At 41.7% G+C, this 25,835-nt stretch overlaps 1 protein-coding gene and 1 long non-coding RNA gene across 2 annotated transcripts in view; one reads left to right on the forward strand and one right to left on the reverse strand.

Annotated features, from left to right (window-relative positions):
* The first annotated feature begins 2,612 nt into the window (after positions 1-2,612).
* Positions 2,613-12,676, forward strand: LOC134936815 (uncharacterized). Its single transcript, XR_010180554.1, has 3 exons — positions 2,613-2,808; positions 4,777-4,846; positions 12,372-12,676. It is a non-coding gene; the product is annotated as an uncharacterized LOC134936815 (long non-coding RNA).
* The window catches only part of LOC134936813 (pyroglutamylated RF-amide peptide receptor-like), a 304,639-nt gene continuing 283,644 nt past the window's right edge, over positions 4,841-25,835 (reverse strand). The window contains exon 6 of the mRNA XM_063932082.1: positions 4,841-7,851. Within this exon, the coding sequence (XP_063788152.1) occupies positions 7,463-7,851 (389 nt within the window). The 3' untranslated portion in view covers positions 4,841-7,462. The remainder of the gene's footprint in view (positions 7,852-25,835) is intronic.

The raw sequence follows: 25,835 nt of genomic DNA on the forward strand, positions 1-25,835 counted from the left end.
TTTCTCCTTTTAAAAGCAGCATAATCACTTCCCTTTGAGAGACGTATCCTACGGTATTCATCAATGTGACATTAAAAACTGGAAGCTTTGTGCTTTGAGGGACAACACGAGCGCAGCATTTAAACTATGATTGTTGTCTTGCTTTTTACTGCTGTCTGAATGTAAATTGATTGTACATCCAGATAAGGGTTTCTTCCTATAGATCTTTCAAATAGCAATCTCAAATAACAAAGGGGACGCTTTTTCACAGTAAAACCACTAAACTAGTCACAGACATCCACAAATTCATACGCAGAAGTCAAACTGAAGGCTAGCGTACCGTACGTTCATTCCATTGCTATTATAAGCATGCCAGACCTGGCTATAGCCTGAACAATAAAGCAAGTACAGTAGCTTGAGGTCCCCATTGACACAAATGATAGCTAAGCCATGGGGAAGCAATTGCTAACACATATCTCAGGGAGAGCTAGTGTTTGAAACACTGGTCTTGATCCAAGCATGTGGCGCACTACAAAATACTGTAAAAACTTAATTTAAAGCTGGGCGTAAGTCCAACAGCGGCCACAAATCTGTTTGTTGCACTTCACAGTAAAATGCACATGGATATTCATTTAGGGGGCGTATTATTTGTGGGTTCTGAAGACGGGGTGTAAAGACACTAGCAGATGCCGATAACAGACTCAGTGTGTATCTTTACTGTTTAAAGTTAGAATAAATTAATTGAAAAACATTGTAATTTTCCAGCATCAGTGCAATGTCTTATATAGTAACTAGTACACAGCCAATGTGAAAGCTGCAGGCAGCACCATGGTGCTTATAGTTCTAGCATTTCCAACTAAGCAATAGCTGCCATAGCTCACTGAGATAGTTTGATTAAAATACTTAATCTACACATTACCGTAACTTTTTTTCCTGATATATTTATAACTTTTAATTCTTATAACTAGTTCCAGAAATAGGAAGAAATCCGTTTGATCATGTCAGCAATAAAAATAAAATAAAATAATGTATCTTTGCAGACGTTCAAATTTGAAAGCTACTATAAATCTTGAATCAACCTGTAACCTTGTACCGGCACTTCTGTTTTCTAAATAGCGACTGGATCCGTGCTTGAGCTGAACCAGACTGGATCTGGGCTTGGGCTGAACCGGACTGGATCCGGGCTAGTGCTGAACAGGACTGGATCCGGGCTTGAGCTGAACCGGACTGAATCCGGGCTTAAGTTGAACTGGACTGGATCTGGGCTTGGGCTGAACCAGACTGGATCCGGGCTTGGGCTGAACTGGACTGGATCCAGGCTTGGACTGACTGGAACTGTCAGTACAGCTTGAATGGTAACTGCACTAGTATGTACTTTATACTGAGTGTAGCACTATGGAGCTCACAGTAATAACAGTGCTAGACTTTACTCTGCCTAGTATAGCTGAGTCTAGAAGGAAATGGAGTGATTGCAGGATACTGGTAGAAGGACTCCGTATTGTTGGATGCTGTTACATTGGCTGGAGTTACAGGTGAGTAAATGTGAGGAAAGATTACTTCACAGAAAGGGTAGTGGATAAGTGGAATAGCCTACCATCAGAAATCATTGAGGCTAAGGGCTAGATGCATCATAGCTTGGAGAGTGATAAAGTGGAGAGAGAAGTACCAGCCAATCAGCTTCTAACTGCCATGTCATAGACCCTGTTTGAAAAATGACAGTTAGGAGCTCATTGGCTGGTCATTTTGTCACTCTCCATTTTATCTATCTCCAAGCAGTGATGCAGCTAGCCCTAAGTCAGTAGAGCAATTTAAACATGCTTGGGCTAGGCATATGAATAGCCCTGAGAACTGAGGATCAAATAGGGTTGAGAACTTGAGATTACTAAAATTTAAAACAAAAGGGTCTGACAAGATGGGCCAAGTGGTTCTTATCTGCTGCCAAATTCTATGTTTCTATGTAATGACTGAAGTCTGTATACAAAAACTGCAGCTGAAGCTGATACCCCTTTTCCACTGACATGAAAATCCCGGGTTATTGCCAGTGAACCCAGAATTTTTGTCAATAGAAATGGCTCCACCTGGGTCCAGTCACCTTAGAATCCTTCACAGGTACCTAGCAGGGTTTTATAAGGGAAGGTCCCAGACTGAGCTGCAATGGAAATGGGTTACCCGGTTCTTCTGTTCCGGGACCTATTTCCAGCACGGTCAGAGCTACATTTCAGCACTAGGAGATTATGTCATCTTGAAGCACCAGCACTGCTTCCGTGTGCAGTGTGAACAACGACGGTCCAGGAGTAACCCAGATTAGCACTGCAGTGGAAAAAGGGTATGTCTCAGGTCTGTCCTGGTTTGGAACTGTGTTCCAAATCTCAGGTCGGACCTGGGACTTCAGTGGAAAAGGGGTATGAGTGAAACACTGTATCAGCTGGATTTCCAGAAGTGGAACTCAGCGAAGCAAGATTCTGTGGTAACCAGGTAACTGTAGAACTACCCTCTGGAGCCAGGAATTGCTGAGAGCTTGCAGTAACCTAGAACTTGGATAGCAGGATATCTCTCAGGGAAGAGACTTGTTGCTCTGGCATTAGCTGATTTTTAAAAGAGACCCTTTATTCCCTTTGGTTCCCTAGCAATCAGAGGAGGAATCCAGGACTCCCATTGGTAGTGCAGAGGTCAGCTGACTGAGACTGACATGGCAGTGCCCAGCACCAGTGAGAGATGCAGTGACAGGATGCCAGAGAACAGTACAGCTGTGGCTGAAGAGACGACACCTGGACACACCAGAAAGCTGCCGCAGAGCTGGAATTTGGAGCACTACAAGAGGCAGAAAAGGTGAGTTCCAAAAACACAAGTGAAATACCCAGGTTCATGACACATTGTGTGCAGCACTGTAAATACCCCCCGTCCTCAAACCTCTAGCAAATTGGGACAAATGAGTCAACCGGGATATGGCGGGGCAGTCCCCTCAGATCAGGACTGTACCATTGAAATCTGCATGGCTGGGAGGCATGACATTGGTGAGGCTAACGACAGGTGCATTGGAAAATAATTGCTTTGCGGTCCTCGTTCATGAAGGGCACTCAAATCACACCACAATCACCTTTGGTTTTGCCCCAGTGAACTAATCTGGTCCTTCCACTGCATATCAGGACGTGCGCCTGCTCTAAGTTGGGAGACAAAACCCCAGAGAACCATCACTCATCTTCGAGAAGTGTAAAAATCTGATAAGTGCACTGTGTAAAATTGTATAGACACAACCTTCTACTACTGTGGTACCAACTTTTTCATTTAATGAAACATTTCTTCTAAATGACTGTAATTATTCAGTTTGATGCCAAATAATTCTGAAAAAATCAAGCATGTAATTAAAGACGTTGTACAAGAAACATGATTATACAATTTTCTCAATGAAGTGCCGCATAATAAATGTTGGATATGCTACAGAGGATGTATCAGTGTAGAACAATATTCATTTAATACAATGAATTAATTACTACAGTTCACAAATTAAGATAAAATGGGCTAAATTGACAATGCAGTGTTTTTTTAAGGCTGGATTTAAAGGAGAAATTCTATTCAATACAAAACTATGAGTGTTTTGTATTGAATTAGATTGCTTCTTTAAATCCAGTGGCCGATACTGGTGAAAAAATGGTGGCTTTGAAAAGTGCTGTATAGTAAATTTAGCCTATAGTCTTCTCAGGAAGTATTAAAGGGGCAGCAACACGTTATGCAATACAGTAGTTGTGCAATGACCACATTCAGTCTATGGCTGGTGGGTCCCTCCTGTCTGTGCAGAAGATTCTCTTCTCAACTTCTTCTTGACACATTCTATAAAGTAATCAACTGATTATCGGTACATTGTCATACAACAGATACAAAACCAGCTTCATTAGAAAAAGAGATCCATTACATCCAAAGTGCAATAAAGACGGTAAGGTACTTTTCTCTGTTATACAGTAAGTCATGAAATAACAAATGCGGAACATATGAAACTAATGTCACTTGTTAATACGCAGCTAGCTATGTTTCCAATACATCCCTACTTCCATTACTGCTGCGTGGGACTTCCTGAGTCGTAAAAGTAGCAAGTATAACAATCAAACAGGTGCACTATAGGTTGCACACAAAGAAGATGACCAAGGACAAAGATGGACACATACAGACAGTAGGTTAAGTGATTCACCCTTTAAAAATGGGTTCAGTATGTGTGCATGAGATTTATTATTCCATTATGGTTATCTACAAAAAGAGTTTACTGAAATATATTTAATGATGCAATGCATGAATAGTTAATGATCACCTTGATGATAATGCTATGTTACTCATTATTATTTTAACCCCTTTCTTCCCAAAACACCTGCTTGCCCAGTACTGTCCTTCATGCATGCTTGATCCCTCATCTGTTCCACGTTTACATTGGGACCTTACTATGAGTATGTACTGCGCTGTTTAGAGGTGCTTAAATTCCAGACCCCCATCATTCTCTCCCGAATGTGTGAGGACCTTCACTGATGGTGTGAAAAAGCCTGCATAAAAATTTAATTGGGGGGAAAAAACAGCATAATACAATGTTAATATAAAGAGTGAAATCAAGACTCTAACACTCCACCTTGATTGAACCCCAGAATACAAGGCTTTAAGGTGACAAATTCATATTGGTTTGGATACCTGTTTGAAATCCCCTTGATTCCAGTTTGTGCCATCCTATTAGTAGAAGCACTCAGAGCATGGTGGACAGCTCACAAATATATTTGTAAATGTATGCAATTAACACTTGTGCTTCTTTTATGATCTTAGAGGCAGGTTTTGGGTGTATTTCCTGGCTGGCAGATCGGTACGGGGGCATCCGGCTATATGTGCACTGGCGGTGAGTTGTTTTTTTTAATCACCCTTTGCTAGTCATAAATTGAACAACTTAGCTTAGTTAGAACAACTTAGCTTTCTTCTCTTTCATCATTATCTAACAACTACCCAATCCAAGTGTAAACACTGCAGAAATTTCAGGTATGAAGATACTTGAGGTCTTGTAGCAATATTTATATTTCTCGTCCTATTGTGTAGGAACTCTTGAGTGTAAGGGCCCTTGAGAGCTAGAGCTTATTTGTATTTCTCACTATGTGTGTTTTTCCCATTGGAAAACTCAGTGGAGGTCATTTTGTATAGTGCAACCAATGAGAGCAGCAAGACATCTTGATTGTGCACCTGGATAGTAACGTAACCAGCACAGCTCAAGCTGCACGTCTACCTGTCTCTTACTGGGAGACACCTCGCCGCAACTGAACAAATTCTAGATGTGCTGAGTGGTGAGATTTGCATTAATTATGAGAGAGAGGAAATATTTAACAATACGGTACATAGGGGCATCTCTGTCGTAGTGAAACTCAGAGCCAGAAAACAGCTCCTATTAAAAGTACAGCATGAGGCCCAAAGTTGGCCAGATCCGAGCTAGTGCGAAACTGAGGTCATATTTGGTATTGGAAACCCAGAGCTCTCCACTGTACTGTATGACAAGAAATGCCTCCTAGGCTAATCTTGTATCAACACTGTTTAACTAAAGGGAATGCATTGGTCCAGATACTCCACAATTTATTAGGAGTAGATGCATTGATATAGGGAATGCATTGGTCCATATAACTTTTCACAACTCATCTCTGCCTGTACAGTACATCTGCTTCAATTCTGCAAATAATGCCATCCTGCTATGCAAGCCCAGGCACCTGCAGGGACATCTAGCCATGCTTGTGCCAGTTAGGGGCATGATGGGTCAGACGCTGTTGTTGCACTGCAGATCATCCATTCTGTGTATGACCTAGAATTGTAGAATTAACAATCTAGCAGAAACAGTATCTCCAGAATGAAAACATTTGATACATAGATGGAATAAACAAGCAATACATCAGATTGTGGTAATGGTCTTCTTTTAAAAAAAAAAAAACAATGTATGGCACAAAGTACAAAGCAGTAGCTAGGTCAAATGTCTCACTATGGAGCTTTCAAAAACTTTTTTTCATACTAGATAAATCTATGTTAGGGTTAATATTTATCAAAGGAAAGAGGAAAAGTAAAATAAAACAAAACTGACATTCTAAGAAATGTTGGATAACCATCCCATGTGCATTAGATATCCACAATAATATATTTTATATAATCTCTTCTCATTCTCTTTACCCTGAGAGCTTGTTCTGGACTAGAAAACTCCTGGAAGCATGCTCAGCTGTCTGATGGTTACTGCGGGGAGCTGCAAATGATGGGCCTGATTCTAAATCAGGTGCAACTGCGGTTGCTTCTTTCTCTGTGGTCTTAGTTTATTGAAGAATTTGCTGATATGTTCATTTATCAATGTATATAATGCCTTGTGGGGAATGCCAGGAACCACATTTAGGCCCAGATTTATCAAGCCTTGGAGAGTGATACATAGCACGGTGATAAAGAACCAGCCAACCAGCTCCTAACTGTCATTTTTCAAACACAGCCTGCAACGTGGAAGTTAGGAGCTGATTGGTTGGTGCTTTATCAACGTGCTATTTATCACTCACCAAGGCTTGATAAAAGGGGGCCTTAGTTTTCTTTGCAATATGAAATAATAAAAAAAGCTGTTAGACACAGTACTTTTGTTTTTGTTTAGAGAATAGAAAGAGGATAATTAATGGAAAAAGAAATACAATTAAAAAGATCAGCATTCCCCAGAAAGGCATTATGTATATTATGTAAGATTGCCTCTCAATCAGCATCTTAACAAACTTTGCTGTAAACAGGTTCCAAGGTATCCATGTAGTGATGGCGTCATTAACATCAAGAAGTGGTTATCTAGAGAATTCTATTTTAAAGTGACTTTGGTTTGCAGATCATTGTCTCATGGTTAATAAGAACATTTTGGTGTAGTAAAGAGGTAAATAAATAAACCATAAATGTAAGAAAGAGTCCCCCCTGAATTTAACCAAAACTGGGTTTTGGTCCACTGTTTAGTTTGAGGTATTTTCAATCAAATGTATTTACTAAACTATATGTAGGCAAAGGGTTGAAATCTAGGGAAATAGTGATAGCCAAAACAGTATCACAACAAGCGTACAGTATAGTGGTCTTGTCAACTAAACTTTCAATAGTTAGCATGTCTGAGTCCTTCCTGCTTACAAAACGCCTGGTAGAGAGACCATAGCTGAAACTTGATGAAACATCCACGTAAAGATTGAAGGGGAAGCTAATCAGGCCAGGCTGATAATGGACAGTCAGTGCTTCCTATGTACAGCATGGTATATAAACAGATCTTCATTTAATGCTTCAGCTTCTGTTGACCAAAGAGTACATTCTGAATGAGTTATAGCAGTGGTTTAGGACAGAGCTTTCCTAAATAGCAGCCTTATTCCTCAACTTCCAAGTAAAACTCCTGAGGTGACACTAATATATCCTGACTTTTTTTCCACAAAATTATATTTCATTCAAAATTTATTATAGAATTAAAAGCCCTGCTTAGATTCCACAGTCCTTATGCTGACTGTCCATTCGGTAGAAGGTCCGTGGGAGGGTTCACTAGAGGGTAAGTGACAGACTCCAGTTTGGCAGCTGGAAACTGCTCATAGAGCCGGAGCTCCAGGTTCTCCGCACTGAGGTGGCTGTGGGCGCTGCGTCCATCTCTCCTATGAGGAAATACTGATGCTCCAACTTTTGGCTTCTCAAGCTGCTGACTGTCCCTCTTGTCAGCTGGTTCCTGTGTTCGGAAGTGACAGAACAAAATGGCCACTAAACTCTTCTTGAAGTTTTCATTCATGAATGTATAAACCACAGGGTTGTTGAAGGAGTTAAAAAATCCAACGGCTTGAACAATGGCCACAATCATTTTCACTGTGACATCATCATACTCCTCTTCCAGGTCATCTGTGAACAGCAATAGGGATAGGAGTGCAAGGTTATTTATTTGCTGAATGTATAATAGGATGCTATTTCTGCCAAGGTGTGCACATGTATGTTGACATTAAGCAATACGATTCAGCAATTATAGAATACAGGGTCAACCTGGAACACAGGGGTACAGGACAAATTCCTGGTATGCCCCACTGCCTAAGGGCCTCACCTCTCTTTCTAATGTCAGGTTTCAAGACAGTGCACTTGACTTATACATTGTTACTAGATGACAAGGTCAGTTACCCGTTAGAGTAGGAGCATGAATGAACATACCAAGTGTAGTATCCACGTTGTCTGCAGGCTATGTCCTCTATAATGGTTGGACAAGTCTCTGTACAGGGGCATTTTTAGAGAGGAGAGGACCCATGTGCAGCCTCTGTCATGGGCCCCCTCATCTCCGGCAGCTAGTAGACTTTGGCTCCCGGGGTCACCTCCAGTGCGCATGCGTAAAACCTCGGAAATAGCCAAGGCAACCATTTTCCAAGTGATTTGTGCCCACACTCTGGAGGGGTAAGTATATTCTATGGGTGCAGTGTGTGCGGTGTGGGCAGGGGCCCGAAGGCGATATAAACAGTGGTGCCCCCCTCACAAAACTGGTGACCCACATATATAGTATTACCAAAAGCATCGGTGACCTCCAGATACTACAGACAGCATTGTTGACCCCCATACAGTACAGCAAATTTGGGTGTATCAGACACACAAGTATACAGTATATTTGTCTGTAGAAAAAGATGACAAGCAGCTACACTCAGCGAGAGGCACCATGCTCATTATATATATATATATATATATATATATATACAGGGCTGCCAGCAGAAATTCTGGGGCCCAGGACTCACAAAATAAAATCTAACTAAATAAATACACTCACACACGCACACACACACAAGCACACTTTCTCTCTCCCACCACTCACTCTTCCTCAACTTACCTATCACAGGCTGGCCGAAGCTGTAGCAGTCTAGTTCCGTGCAACTCCACCCCATCCATTTTGTGTAGCTCCACCCCCTTTTCATGACCAAGATCTGGTGCTGTCACAGGAGGGGGAGAGTAAGCTGCAAGCTTCTTTTGAAAAGTCCCTGCCAAAATGGCCACCATCTCTGAGGAGACAGTTATTAAAGATACTAGAGGAGCCTTCTCTAGTATCTCTAATAACTGTCTCCTCTGAGGCAGCAGACATTTTTGGAGGGACTTTACAATAGAAGCTTGCAGCGTCCTCTCCCCCTCCTGTAACAGCGTCAGAACTTGGTAATGAAAAGTGGGTGGAGCATCGCGGCGCGCGGCGTGCGGATGGTGGCATGAGCAGTCGGGCCCTCTCCTCTCTGTTAGAGAGCCAGGACCTGGGAAAGCTATGCCTGCAGCACCCCCCTGATGGCAGACCTGGATATATATATATATATATATATATATATATATATATATATATATTAGAGATGAGCGGGTTCAGATTTACCCGGATCTCAAAACGGCATCTTATTGGCTCTCGGATGTCACAGGAAACATAGGTACTGAATATTCAACGTTTTGATGGTTTAATTCATCGTCATAAGGATAAAAAATAAAACTGACACTCACCATTAAATCTCTTCACCTCCCCAAATTTGATGGTGAGTGTCAGTTGTATTTTTAATCCTGATGACAATGGGTATTTTTAATCCTGATGACAATGGATTAAACCATCAAAACGTTGAATATACCTGTTTCTTATGATATATATATATAGACAAATATAAAAAGGACTTGATCCAGTTTAAGAAAAATAAACTAACTACAGTGAAACGGGATTATGAAGAGAAACGTGTATACAGTTGGGTGAATTCTACTCCAGGGAAACCACGACAATTTAATTCCAGATATGGACGACACCGCCGATTTCCATTGGAAACAGATACAGAAAGCGGACAAAATACTTCTAATAGTGAGGGCGAAGGGGCAGGTACTAGTAATGACACTCTAGAGACCTGACCCCCTTTAGGAGTGATCACCCGTGCAAAGCCAGACGGCAGAAGAGAACACCAACGAGGAGGGGGAAGCAGTGCCAGAGGCAAAGGAAAAGGGAATACCAAGATGAAAAAGTAATTTTCAATTTATCTGACAGGACTTTAACTGAGCATGAAATTATTGTTCTCAGAAAAGGTTTAAATTTTGTCCCGACTAATACTCACGATGGCTTTAGAAGCAAGGTGGATCTTTACTGTTTTAATCGCCAATTGCGACTTAAAGAATATTTCGGGAACAAAAAAGAACAACAGATCAATACCATTAAAACCTGTCCGATAAGGAGTAAATCTCTGTTTGATCCTCCCTCAATTAGTCCCACGATTAAAGCATTTACTAATGTAATGACAACTACCATAGATGCACAATCTATTAAGCAGCCCAATATCTCGGGGAATCGTAATAAATCAGAGCAATTGGCATTAAGGAATCTGTCTAGGTATACAGATATTGTAATCCGCCCCGCAGACAAGGGGGGCGGGATTGTAGTTCTCAATATTGATGACTACACAACGGAAGCCTATCGCCAGCTAAATGATAATAATTTATATCGTAGAATTGAGAAGGATCCTACAGAAATGTTCAGTAAAGAATTAGAAGAAACTCTGAAAAAAGCAGTGGACAATAACTACATCTCCTCCAGTACGGCTGCTTCACTTCTTAAAACATCTCCACGTACACCTGTTTTTTATCTACTGCCGAAGCTGCATAAGGATCCCATTTCACCACCTGGGAGACCTATAATCTTGGCAAGAGATTCATTGTTTTATGATGTATCACGATATCTTGATGTTTATTTGCAACCGGTGATCCAGGCTGAAAATACTTATCTTCAGGATACAACTATGTTCCTTAATAAGTTAAATGAAGTAGAATTTTCACTGGATGGATGTTGGATGTGTACTATAGACATTGTAAGTCTGTACACCAACATACCACACGATAGAGGTATTGAAGCAACTAAGAGGTTATTGACGAACAACCCCAAATATGTGGGACCAGATTTGGACTTTCTTTTGGGGCTTTTAGGATTAGTCCTAAATAGGAATTATTTTTTGTTTAATGGGGAGATGTTTATACAGCTCCTTGGCTGTGCGATGGGGTCTTGCGTGGCCCCGGCATACGCTAATGCGTTCATGTTTTCAGTAGAGAAAGATCTTTTTTTTAGTAACCCGCAATTGTCAGCAAAAATATGTATGTTCTATAGATATATAGATGATATATTTATGTTATGGCATGGTGAAAAATCCGAGTTCATTGATATGATGACAGAAATCAATTTAATGGACCCTAACATCAAATTTACTTTTGAGATCAGTGATAAATGTATCCATTTCCTGGACGTATATGTTAAGATGAATGATGGAAAATTTAATACCACAGTATTTAACAAACCAACTGACTGTAATTCCCTTCTTAATGCTTCAAGTCATCATCCAAGAGCGCTTAAGGAAGGCCTGCCTTACTCTCAATATTTGCGTGTAAGGAGAATTTGTGACAATTCTGTTGATGAAAGTGAACAACTAAATCTCATGACAAAAAGATTCTTGCAAAAAGGGTATTCATCACAGATTCTACATAAAGCAATGAATAGAGCCATGTCTGTTCCAAGATTGGAACTATTGAAGAAGAAAGACAAAAAAGACATCTCAGAAGATAGAATAACTTTCATTAATGAATACTCAACGTCCAGTATGGAAATCACTGGAATAGCTAAGAGACATTGGCCAATCATCACAAGTGATAAAAATCTTTCTCTGCTGCAGAATACTAAATTACTCCCATGTTATAGGAGATCTAAAAATATCCGTGATTGGGTGGTACACACGGATATTACTGATCTGATATCGTCGAAGAACAGTAAGTCACAGCATTTTCTTACTAAGAAGCCAGGAAATTATCGCTGTATTGGCTGCACTACCTGCAGTTTCCTTGAACCAGGAGATACATTTACACATCCCAGAACGGGAAAGAAATTTAAAATTCACCATGTCCTGACATGTACTAGCCTCTATGTCATATATTATATACGCTGCCCCTGCGGCTTACTTTATATTGGAAAGACGGTTTGTACCTTACGTGAACGCATGGCGCAACATAGAAGTGCTATTCGCCAAGCGCTGGAGGGAAAACAAATCGACCAGCCTGTCGCTAAGCATTTTAAGGAGTTTAAACATAATCTTTCAACACTCCGGTATAAAATGATTGATTTTGTTCCTGAAAGCCCCAGAGGAGGAGATCGAGCCAGAATACTGTTGCAGCGAGAAGCACGCTGGATTTATGAACTAAATACAGTGAAACCTTATGGACTTAATGACCAGCTTAGCTTCCATTGCTTCATATAGATTTAGCGATATTGCTATAGCCTTAATTATTAAGGAATGTTTTGATGTATCTATGTATATTGTTGCTTTAAGAAATCAAGTTATGGCAATACTGGTTTTGATATAACCAAAGATTAGAGTCTTTCATGTTGCTACATTGTCTTACAGTATCTGATGGTGAGGGGTTTGTTTACACTGGCCGCTACGCTTCCCTGTAACCTGGCAACCTGACGTCAGGAGACCCGGGACGGGCGCATTACGGTGACGTCAGACGAGACCAGCGCGGGACGCGGCGGCATGAACTGTACACTTGGGTGAAGCTTTAAAAGGTGAGCACATTTGTTTTTATTGATGTCCTGACGAAAATTTATTTACTAAATTGAAACGTTGACTGATTAGACTACATGGTCTGAGTATTTCTTCTTAAAGAATTCCTGCGAGTGCCGCCTGTTCCAGCTGTATGTATGTATATATACATACTGTACACACACAGTATATATATATATATATATGTATATACACTGCTCAAAAAAATAAAGGGAACACTAAAATAACACATCCTAGATCTGAATGAATGAAATATTCTTATTAAATACTTTGTTCTTTACATAGTTGAATGTGCTGACAACAAAATCACACAAAAATTATCAATGGAAATCAAATTTATTAACCCATGGAGGTCTGGATTTGGAGTCACACTCAAAATTAAAGTGGAAAAACACACTACAGGCTGATCCAACTTTGATGTAATGTCCTTAAACCAAGTCAAAATGAGGCTCAGTAGTGTGTGTGGCCTCCACGTGCCTGTATGACCTCCCTACAACCCACACAAGTGGCTCAGGTAGTGCAGCTCATCCAGGATGGCACATCAATGCGAGCTGTGGCAAAAAGGTTTGCTGTGTCTGTCAGTGTAGTGTCCAGAGCATGGAGGCGCTACCAGGAGACAGGCCAGTACATCAGGAGACGTTGAGGAGGCCATAGGAGGGAAACAACCCAGCAGCAGGACCGCTACCTCCGCCTTTGTGCAAGGAGGAACAGGAGGATCACAGCCAGAGCCCTGCAAAATGACCTCCAGCAAGCCACAAATGTGCATGTGTCTACTCAAACGATCAGAAACAGACTCCATGAGGGTGGTATGAGGGCCCGACGTCCACAGGTGGGGGTTGTGCTTACAGCCCAACACCGTGCAGGACGTTTGGCATTTGCCAAAGAACACCAAGAATGGCAAATTCGCCACTGGCGCCCTGTGCTCTTCACAGATGAAAGCAGGTTCTCACTGAGCACATGTGACAGACGTGACAGAGTCTGGAGACACCAAGGAGAACGTTCTGCTGCCTGCAACATCCTCCAGCATGACCGGTTTGGCAGTGGGTCAGTAATGGTGTTAGGTGGCATTTCTTTGCGGGGCCGCACAGCCCTCCATGTGCTCACCAGAGGTAAAAGAAGAAAAGAAGGCTGCGCTACCAGAGGAAAGGACAATATAACTCACTAAATGTGTAAAATCTTAAGACAATTTATTAAAAAACAATAACTCATTAAAAGACAGTATTCTGTGTAGTGATATTATGCCATGTGCATACATAAAGGATAGAGTTTACCCACAGTGTTGGTTCAGGACATATGCTTTGTATTCTATAGGATCCGTTCCAAATTTTGCCCTTGGATGATATAAATGTCCGGTTGTAATCCGCTGTGGAGAGTCCCTTTTAGATGGTATTTAGAGAGTCCAATACAAGTTCCATATGCCGCTAGAGGATTGAGTGCAATGTCCCATGAATGATGAGTACCTAATGCAGTGCGGTAATAGGATGGTGCCTCTCTAGGACTCCTCTGGATAGCTGGAAGATGGTGAGGGCTGGTTCGGGTCCAATTAAAAGTTGTCCTGCTCCAAGGGGTGAATGACTGACGCGTTTCGCTGCATAAACCTTGCAGCTTTTGAAAAAGCTGCAAGGTTTATGCAGCGAAACGTGTCAGTCATTCACCCCTTGGAGCAGGACAATTTTTAATTGGACCCGAACCAGCCCTCACCATCTTCCAGCTATCCAGAGGAGTCCTAGAGAGGCACCATCCTATCACCGCACTGCATTAGGTACTCATCATTCATGGGACATTGCACTCAATCCTCTAGCGGCATATGGAACTTGTATTGGACTCTCTAAATACCATCTAAAAGGGACTCTCCACAGCGGATTACAACCGGACATTTATATCATCCAAGGGCAAAATTTGGAACGGATCCTATAGAATACAAAGCATATGTCCTGAACCAACACTGTGGGTAAACTCTATCCTTTATGTATGCACATGGCATAATATCACTGCACAGAATACTGTCTTTTAGTGAGTTATTGTTTTTTAATAAATTGTCTTAAGATTTTACACATTTAGTGAGTTATATTGTCATTTCCTCTGGTAGCGCAGCCTTCTTTTCTTCTTTTAGTGCAATATATTGGGAGTGACTTCCCTCTAAACATTGGCTGCTGCTTAGCTGAGCATCTAGTCTCATAGCGCCCGAATACCTTTGGGTATTATTTATTACCTTTTTTTTGCTCACCAGAGGTAGCCTGACTGCCATTAGGTACCGAGATGAGATCCTCAGACCTCTTGTGAGACCATATGCTGGTGCGGTTGGCCCTGGGTTCCTCCTAATGCAAGACAATGCTAGACCTCATGTGGCTGGAGTGTGTCAGCAGTTCCTGCAAGACGAAGGCATTGATGCTATGGACTGGCCCGCCCGTTCCCCAGACCTGAATCCAATTGAGCACATCTGGGACATCATGTCTCGCTCCATCCACCACAGACTGTCCAGGAGTTGGCGGATGCTTTAGTCCAGGTCTGGGAGGAGATCCCTCAGGAGACCTTCTGCCACCTCATCAGGAGTGTGCCCAGGCATTGTAGGGAGGTCATACAGGCACGTGGAGGCCACACACACTGCTGAGCCTCATTTTGACTTGGTTTAAGGACATTACATCAAAGTTGGATCAGCCTGTAGTGTGTTTTTCCACTTTAATTTTGAGTGTGACTCCAAATCCAGACCTCCATGGGTTAATAAATTTGATTTCCATTGATAACATTTGCGTGATTTTGTTGTCAGCACATTCAACTATGTAAAGAACAAAGTATTTAATAAGAATATTTCATTCAGATCTAGAATGTGTTATTTTAGTGTTCCCTTTATTTTTTTGAGCAGTGTGTGTGTGTGTGTGTGTATATATATATATATATATATATATATATATATACGTATGTAAAAATGAGATTACACACACATATATCTGTGTGTGTGTAATATCTCTTGATAGATATATATATATATATATAAACAGGTGTATTCAATGTTTTGATGGTTTAATTCATCATCATCATCAGGATAAAAAATACAACTGACACTCACCATCAAATCGCTTCACCTCCCCACCACCGGTACACGTGGGGAGGTGAAGGGATTTGATGGTGAGTATCAGTTGTATTTTTTATCCTGATGACATATATATGGAGCAGGTTCAAGACTTTGGACCAACCACACACTACTACTCAAAAATATCAATGGAAAACTATACCGCAGAAACCGAAATCAACACGGAGAGACGACCCACCATCCGTTAAGACGTTTAACAGATTCTCTTCCTTGCAGAGATTGAGATCCAACAGCAAGAAAGATTTTTTATCTCCACGATCAGGAGCCCGACCGAAAGATACAATAAGAAACTCGCTACAGGAAGTCAGCAGACACGTCTCCCCACTAAAGAGACGCTACACAAAAGAAGAGGAAAACGGGGCGGAAGGGGGAAGAGAAAGCAAAAAGAGAAATCTACAATATCGAATCCGGAAGACAAAGGAATCTTTAATTTATCGACACACAGCTTAATGGAACCTGAAAGTTCTCTCCTTAGCAAAGGACTTTCATTTGCACCCACTGAAGGACTTAATAAGTTTGAAACGTTCATAGATTTGAACAAATTTTTGTGCAAACTTACACTAAATAGACACTTTCTATTAAAGGGAGACGCAATTATCCATAACTATGAGAATAGTTCAAAATCAGGCTTAAAACCAAGATCCAAGTACTATCCGGTGGAGTCCAAAGGAAACAAAATCAGCATCTCTTACGACTTGGTTAAGAAAGACTTATCCAAGACTAATCCGGCACCAGTGATCACTAAGAATTTGATGAATAGGGAGACTGAAGCACTGAAGAAATTACAGAAGAATAACAACATTGTAATAAAGCTGTGGGGGGGTTTAGTGATTCTAGACCGTGACAAATATGTAAAAGAAACTTTACATCTCCTTGGGGGCCCACAACCCCTATGTAACACTATCAGGTGATCCAAAGGACACCTACACAGAAGAATTGAGATTACTTCTCTTACAAGGTTTTAGGAATAATATTATTACGAAAGAAGAGTATCAATTCTTAATGCAATTCAACCCCATCACCCCCATCTTCTACTATCTGCCTAAAATACACAAATGCCTACTTAATCCACCAGGAAGGCCAATAGTTGCAGGGATAGACTCCCTTACATCCAATTTGTCACAGTACAGTATGTAGACATATTACTCAATCCCTATGTCAAGGAACTCTCATCTTATCTCAAGGATACCACTATGGTACTAAACCAGATGAAAACAATAGAGTGGAGAGACACATACTTATGGGTGACAATAGATGTTCAGTCACTTTATACCTGCATCGAACACCACAAGGGGATCCTGGCATGTGGAGATTTTATGGATAAAGATTCCACACTTACAGAAACTCATAAACATTTTATCTGTGATGTAATGAAGTTTATCTTGAGTCGGAATTATTTTACATTTTTAGACAAATTTTATCTTCAGTGCTGTGGTACAGCGATGGGAACTATTTTTGCACCGAGCTATATTAATTTATTTATGGGCAAATGGGAAGAGACTCATATTTACAATACACAGTTCTTTTTGGAACACATTGTTTTTTATAAACGTTACATCGATGACATTTTAATTATATGGAATGGGAGTATTGAACTTTTTAACAATTTTTTTAAAACCCTACAACACAATGACATGAATCTTTCATTTACCTCCAACACAAGTAAAGTTTCTATTGAATTTTTGGATTTAGTCTTAACTGGCGATGGTGAAACAGTATCCACTAAAAATGATATCAAGGAGGTGGACAAGAACAGTTATTTGCACTATAAAAGCAGTCATCACAAAAAATGGAGGAACAATATCCCCTACTCACAGTTCCACAGGAGTAAGAGAAACTGCAGTAAGACTGATGAATGTGAGTAACAGATGGAGATCTACAAGAAAAGATTTGAGGAGAACCTCTACCCCAAGACAATCCTACAAGAAGCAATTACAAGAACCAGGAATCTGGATAGAGGAAACCTTCTACAGTACAAGAGTAGAGATGAGAAGAAAGAGTCTATCGCTTTTATCACAACATGCAACTGCCATGAGAATTCCATCAGGACCTCACTCAGGAAACACTGGGGTATACTCCTGATGGACCCGGTACTAAAAGAACTTCTTCCGGATAAACCCAAACTTGTATTCCATAAATCAAAAAGTATGAAAGACATTCTTGCACCTAGCATGCTGCGTGATCTGCCGCCTGGAAGTAACAACATCTCATTTCCCAAATGTGTTGGAGCATTTAAATGCAGTTGGTTTAACATTTGCAAATACCTGAATCCAAATAGAAGAACATTTAACGGCATGGGAGGCACACAAGTTTTTAAAATAAAAGACTTTATGAACTGCAATACCACATCAGTGGTGTACTTATTGGAATGCACATGCACCAAAAAATATGTAGGAAAGACCAAGAGACCCCTTAAATTAAGGATGCAAGAGCATGTTCGAAATATCAAGAACAAAGTAGATTCACCTTATATAAAGACATTTCAATCTTGTACACAACTCGAATCCAGAAGAACTCTCCTTCAAAGCCATCGAACATGTGCAGCTTGGCGAAAGGGGCGGAGACCTGGTGAACAAATTATCCCACCGGGAAATGTTTTGTATTTTATAACTTAATACGATGTATCCCAGCGGTTTCAATGAAGGATACGAAATCGCCCCATTTCTATGAAGGTGTTCACTAGCAAACACAAAAATCTGTGACACTCCTTCGGTTCTCCTCTATCACATCCTTTTTTTTTTTTCAAAATATTCTTTACCACATTGTATGGTTAATAAAAAATTCTGAATGATACCAGGCTACTCTCTGATGTATGCACTGCAAGATACTGTCATACCACACTGGTTCCACGCCCAAATCCGTCTGATCTTGGACACTAAGCAGTGTAGGGCTTGATCAGTACCATAAGGGAGACCTTTTGGGAAGATCAAGTACTGTACTAACAAGGCCAGAATACTAATCAGATGAAGTGGTATCTATATACACAGATTATGATATTTGCATAGCTTACTATACCCACTCACTAAATATATTAACATCATGTAGACTCTTATGCCACCACCAGTCATCATCACCATTCACAACATCACTTTTGATAATGTCTATACCTTATAAACTTCATCCCTTATACACTCTCACCATTCCTTGAATTATATGTTCATATATATTCTTTATAGTGCACACATCATTATATAATAACCTTGAATACATGTCTCACTTCAGGTTCATTTACCTCTTGCACTTTAGTAAAATAATATAAATTTTAGGTTCACCTGGTGAACTAAGTAATATGGTTCTGGTCTAGCTATAATTGTCTCTATTAATGGGCTGAGATACCAATATAGAATGATAATTATTAATCCAATATTAAAATACCCATTGTGCTGCTAGTATATTTAATATTATTATTATTATTATTTTTATATTTATATTTATTTTTACACTGTGATGGCAATATATACACTGTATATATATATATATATATATATATATATATATATATATATATATATGTACATCACTGTAAAGACAACTTGTCTCCTATTTTATTTATATGTATTATTTACCATAATATACATATTAGTAATGCTTTATATTAATTTCATGTTATGCTGCTGTACACATAATGATCTGCTGAGGTCTGAAGTCCTGGACTCAAAATGGCCACCGCAACCTGGAATTGAAATGACCAGTGAGGGAGATTCCCTAATCAAGCATAATGCCGAGACCGGAAGTGGGGCAGAAGTTGGGAGCCGCAAAGCAGGAAGTATGGCAGAACTCAGCTCACGGACTCCATTCACCCACGGACCAGGAAGTGGGGCGGCCGCGCGTGTGCACTAGATGCTGCCCTTCATCATCCGGGGACCAGAAGTGGGGCACCTGAGCACGCGCAATAGATGTTTAAGGACACAGGAACTGTGGCGGAAATGCCACATACACTGAACAGACTCTTCATCACCCGTGGACCGGAAGTGGGGCACTTGAGCATGCACAATAGATGTTTAAGGACACAGGAAGTTTGGCGGAAATGCCACTTCTCTAATACACTGAACTGTTTCTCATAAATTTTAACATTTACACTGCTTGTTTTTATGTTAACTTAATGCAGAACCTTTTTATGTTATATTCTTGACAGCTCCAACTGCTTTTTAGAAAGAAATGAATCAATCCCTTAGTATATTAATTACAACAGGAAATGATATCATAGCCCATTCCCTTAATTATACCAGGTATAAATTTCATTCCTGGTTAGTTGCTCATCACCCCTTGATAAAGTCGGACAGACGAAACACGTTGGGTGTACCTCACTGATTCTCCACACTAAGATAAGCTCCAAGTTCTCATTTTATAGTCTTGCGCATCTTTTATGTTTTTTGGACCCCTAACTTTTTCTCATATATATTTTTTACTCTGGTCGTAGTTTTATCTCTACACTTCCCATATAGTGCTTATATGTTTTCCTTGAATTGTTTTTATTTGTGTTTTTATTTATAATTGTCGGTCTCAACCTCTGTATTCAGAATAAAATTATTGTTATATTTTTTATTTTATAAAAAATGGGTTCGTCTCATCATGTATAAAAAATAATTTTTGAGCTTTATTATCTATCTCCATATATTTCTTAGCCTTCTTTTTTAATAATTAACAATTTAAACACCGCTGGTCGCTGTACCCCTATCCCTCTATCTATCTATCTATCTATCTATCTATCTATCTATCTATCTATCTATCTATCTATCTATCTATCTATCTTATCTATCTATCTATCTAGAAACCCCACACCTGTAAAAATCTTGCATTTGCTACTGCAACTGTCCAAATTTTATTATGCCATAAGCATCTCACGATTATTTTGTGTCGGATATGCTTTTACCTTTAGACACAGGCATATTATTTCTTAGGATAGGACTATTAGTGATATGAATTATACTAATTATTGGGAAAGTACTAATGCATGTGGATTTGCATACAGAATGCAGATAAATTGAAGATTGTAAGGAGAATCTGTGAATATTAAGGGATTAGAAAAGTTGATAACCCAGGTTTTTTTTCTTTGTCTTTTCCCCCCAGAGGATTGGAAAAAGAATAGAGAGAGAGAGAGATAAAAAAATGTAGGGGGATGGGGGGGGAGTATAATAGGAGAAGGCAGAGTAATGCTGGGTACACATTAAATTTTGTGTACCCAACGCAATGTTATCAGAAACAGGACTACAACTGTAGAATCTTCTTCCCAAGAAGGATGGGCTTGCCGAAGATCTTCTGGCCAATGACCCTTGTAAACCCAAGATTGAGATGCGTAGAACTCACCAGCGGGTCTTCTTGCCTATAATAGCCGCTTTTCCCATAAGGTTGAATGTGCCTAACGGTACTGGGATGCCACCAGTACTTACACCACTGGTACGAGCTCAACCCTGAGTGACCTAAATCAATGTCGGTAAAGAGAAAGACACAGAAAAAGACTAAAAGATAAAGAATAGAAAATACTGGAGAGGAAAAGGCTGAACTGCAGAGGCGCAGAGATTAAAGAAAGAAGGTGAAATAGGACAGACGTATCTGAGAAAAATAATGGATACAAAAAGAGAAAGAGAAGGGGCTAAACACTGAGACACATAGTAAAAAAGGTTACGCAGGAGAACATGTACACATGTGGAGTAGTGATTCAGAGAAAGTGGATCAAAAAATACAATAATGATTCAGAGCATAAACTAACTGACTGGTACTAGGATTAGCACAGAGAGACAAGGGTTCCCGCTGTGACCCAGAACTATGACCATCAAGGAATGAGAGACAGGCATATGATATAAAGGGAACATGAGACAATCACCCAACAAACACAGCCAATCCTCCCCAATTGCATACTCCGTGCAGCTGTCCCGCTGCACGTTTCACAGGTCTCCATCGCAACCCCTTCCACCACAATGGCCAGCATCCCTGGTTGCTAAGGAGCCGGTGGCCAGGGAGCGGAAGTTTGCAAGCATCTGATCACTTAGCAATGACCAGCGGCAGCTCGTGACAAAATCATGAACGATGTGTCGGAATTGGGCACATCATCCACGATATTGTCTAGTGTGTACCTGATTTGACAGGAATGAACCAGTGCAACAAAAGTATTAAGTAGAGGAAGGTAGGGAAACAATGTGGGGAGGTGTCCATGGTCCCCAGGTTCTAATGAATGATTTTGCCGATTTACCAATAACTAGTTACCAGCCCGTCAAAATGATAGGACAAAGGGGGTCATTCAGACCTGATCGCACGCTAGGTTTTGTCGCTGCACTGCGATCAGGTCAGAACTGTGCACCGCAATGAGCAGGCGCATCATACAAATACAAAGCGGATTGTTGCTGGGCGATGGATTGTACAAAGAATCCGTTTGCACAGCCGATCGCAAGCAGATTGACAGGATGAAGGCGTTTTCTGGGAGTGTTTGGAAAAACGCAGACGTGTCCAAGTGTTTGCAGGGCGGGTGTCTGACGTCAATTCCGGTCCCAGATAGGCTGAAGTGATCGCAGCGACTGAGTAAGTTCTGGGCTACTCAGAAACTGCACAAAACTTTTTTGTACCGCCCGGCTGCACATGCGATCGCACACTTGCAAAGAGAAAATAGGACTTTAATTACCTACCAGTAAATCCTTTTCTCATAGTCTTTAGAGCAGGCATGTCCAAACTGCGGCTGTCCAGCTGTTGAGAAACTACACATCCCAGCATGCCCTGACACAGCTTTAGCATTCTCTGACAGCAAAACGGTGTCAGGGCATGCTGGGATATGTAGTTTCATAACAGCTGGAGGGCCGCAGTTTGGACATGCCTGCTTTAGAGGATGCTGAGGTTCCATTTAGTACCATGGGGTATAGACGGGTCCTTTGGAAGCCACTGGCACTTTAAGAGTTTAACAGTGTGGGCTGGCTCCTCCCTCTATGCCCCTCCTACCAGACTCAGTCTAGAAACTGTGCCCAGGGAGATGGAAATACAGATAGTGGTGAGATACACACCAGCCCAAACCGAATTGAAAAACCATGCTGATCAGCATGCAACATGGAGAAACCATGCTAACCAGCATGCAACATGGAGAAACCATGCCAACCAGCAGGCAACATGAAGCAATCATGCCAACCAGGATGAAACATGAAGAAAACATGTTATCTAGCATGAAACAGGAAGCAACCATGCCAATCAGCATGTAACCTGAAGAAACCATGCTAACCATGCATGAAAGAGGAACAGCAACAGCTGAACCAATACTTAACCAAGTAGCAACGCAGGAAAACGAAGCACTAGGCGGGCGCCCAGCATCCTCTACGGACTACGAGAAAAGGATTTACCGGTAGGAAATTTAAATCCTATCTTCTCTTACGTCCTAGAGGATGCTGGGGTTCCATTTAGTACCATGGGGATGTACCAAAGATCCCAGTACGGGAGGTAGAGTGATGAGGATCCTGCAGAACGGAGTGACCAACTTTAGGTCCTCAGATGCCAAAGTATCGAACTTGTAGAACTTCAGCAAACGTGTTCGACCCCGACCCAGCAGCTGGTCGGCAAAGCTGTAAAGCGGAGACACCACAGGAACAACCCACTGTATGAGTAGAGTGGGCCTTCACAGATCTTTGACACGGCAGGCCTGTCGTAGAATAAGCATGCTGGATAGTAAACCCGATCCAGCGAGCAAATGCCTGCTTAGAAGCAGGACACCCAACCGTGTTGGGATCATAAAGGACAAACAGAGCGTCCGACTACCTGTGACAAGAAGACCACTTCACAGAAATTTTCAAAGCCCTCACAACATCAAGGAATGTGAGGTAATTGAGGAGTCAGTAGCCACTGGCACCACAATAGGTTGGTGAAGTGAAAAACCGACACAACCTTTGGAAGAAATTGCTGATGCGTTCGGAGCTCAGCTCTATCTTCATGGAGAACCAAGTAGGGGCTCTTGCATGATAATGCCCCCAATTTCGACACCCATCAAGCAGATGCCAATGCCAACAGTTTGACCACCTTCCAAGTTAGAAACTTGACGTCCACCTCCTGTAAAGGCTCGAACCAATCCGACCGCAGGAACAACTAAGATCCCAAGGTGTCGTAGAAGGCACAAAGGGTGGCTGGATATGTGGAACCCCTATCAAGAAAGTCTGAACCTCAGGGAGAGCAGCCAATTGTTTCTGGAAGAAAATAGACAAGGCCAAAATCTGGATCTTTATGGAGCCCAAGCGTAGGCCTACCACCCCACCTGCTTGCAGCAAGAGGAGAAACCGTCCTAGTTGAAACTCCACCGAAAGAAACTTCTTGGATTCACATCAAGACACGTACTTTTTCCAAGTGCGATAGTAATGTTTAGACGTTATCCTCTTCCTAGCCTGTATCAGGGTAGGAATGACTTTGTTCGGAAAGCCCTTCCAAGCTAAGATCTTGTGTTCAACCTTCATACTGTCAAATGAAGCCGTGGTAAGTCATGAAAAGCAAACTGCCCCTATTGCAGAAGGTCCTCGCGAAGAGGAAGAGGCCTCTGATCTTCCAGCAGTAACTCCAGAAGATCCGCATACCAAGCACTTCTTGGCTAGTCCGGAGCAATGAGGATTGCCTGAGCTCTTGTTCTTTTTATTAGCTTGAGAATCCGTGGGATGAGTGGAAGTGGAGGGAACACTTACACTGACTGGAACACACACGAAGGTACCAGGGCGTCCACCGCCACTGCTTGTGGGTCTTGTGACCTGGAACAGTATCTCCGAAGCTTCTCGTTGAGGCAAGAGGCCATTATGTCTATCTGAGGGACACCCCATCGGCTTCTTATCTCTGCGAATACCGCCGGGCGGAGGCCCCATTCTCCTGGATGCAGCTCGTGTCTGTTGAGGAAGTCTGCTTCCCAGTTGTCCACTCCCGGAATGAAGATTGCTGACAGCACCCGTGCATGCATCTCTGCCCAGAGGAGGATTATTATCACCTCTGACATTGCAGCCCTGCTTTTCATTCCGCCCTGCCTGTTTATATAGGACACCGCTGTGACGTCGTCCGACTGAATCTGAACGGCTTGATCTCGCAGAAGATGTGCCACTTGTAGAAGGTTGTTATACATGGCCTTCAGATCCAGAATGTTTATTGGAAGGAGAGATTCCGGAACTGACTGCTTTCCTTGGAAGTTTTCCCCCTGAGCGACTGCTTCCCAACCCCTGAGACTTGCATCCGTGGTTAGATGAATCCAATTCTGAATCCCGAACCTGCTGCCCTCGAGTAGGGAGAAGTTTGCAGCCACCAGAGGAGTGAAATTCTGGCTTTTGGCGACAGGCGTATCCGTTGGTGCATGTGAAGATGAGATCCTGACCATAAGACCAGGATATCCAGTGGGAAAGACCGTACAAGGAATTTTCCGTACTGTCCAGCCTCTTAGGAGGGAACCATCCTCCCCAGAAGGTGAATGCACTGATGAACCGATACCCGGGCTGGCATCAGGACATCCCGGACTATTGAGTGGATCACAAATGCTTTCTTCACCAGTAGAAACACCCTCTGCACTTCCGTGTTGAGAATCATCCTCAGGAAGGAACGCCTCCTTATCGACTTCAAATGCGAAATTGGAAGCTTCAGGATCCACCCAAGATCACAGGACAGTTGATTTGAGTGAGCAACACTCCGTAACAACATCTCCCTGGAGGATGTTAAGGTCGCCCAGATATGGAATTATGGGGGTAATTCTGAGTTGATCGCAGCAGGAACTTTGTTAGCAGTTGGGCAAACCCATGTACACTGCAGGGGAGGCAGATATAACCTGTGCAGAGAGATAGATTTGGGTGGGGTGAGTTCAATCTGCAATCTAAATTGCAGTGTAAAAATAAAGCAGCCAGTATTTACCCTGCACAGAAACAAAATAACCCACCCAAATCTAACTCTCTCTGCAAATGTTATATCTGCCCCCCCTGCAGTGCACATGGTTTTGCCCAACTGCTAAAAAAATTTCCTGCTGCGATCAACTTGGAATTACCCCCTATGTCCACTCCTGGTTTGTGGCGCGGGAGTATAAAGGCTGCCATGGCCCTGATGAACACGCCCGGTGTTGCGTAGAAGCCAAGTTCAATGTTTGGAACTGGAAGTGACATAGTTGTAGTGCAACCTTAGATAGGCCTAGAGAGGCGGCCAGATTGGAATGTGAAGTACGCACCCCTGATATCCCGGGATACCAGGAATTCCTCTACATCTCGAGCAGAGATCACCACTCCCAGACTCCATCC

The sequence above is a fragment of the Pseudophryne corroboree genome, chromosome 6 (genome assembly GCF_028390025.1).
Source record: "Pseudophryne corroboree isolate aPseCor3 chromosome 6, aPseCor3.hap2, whole genome shotgun sequence".
In the NCBI taxonomy this organism is placed as follows: domain Eukaryota; kingdom Metazoa; phylum Chordata; class Amphibia; order Anura; family Myobatrachidae; genus Pseudophryne; species Pseudophryne corroboree.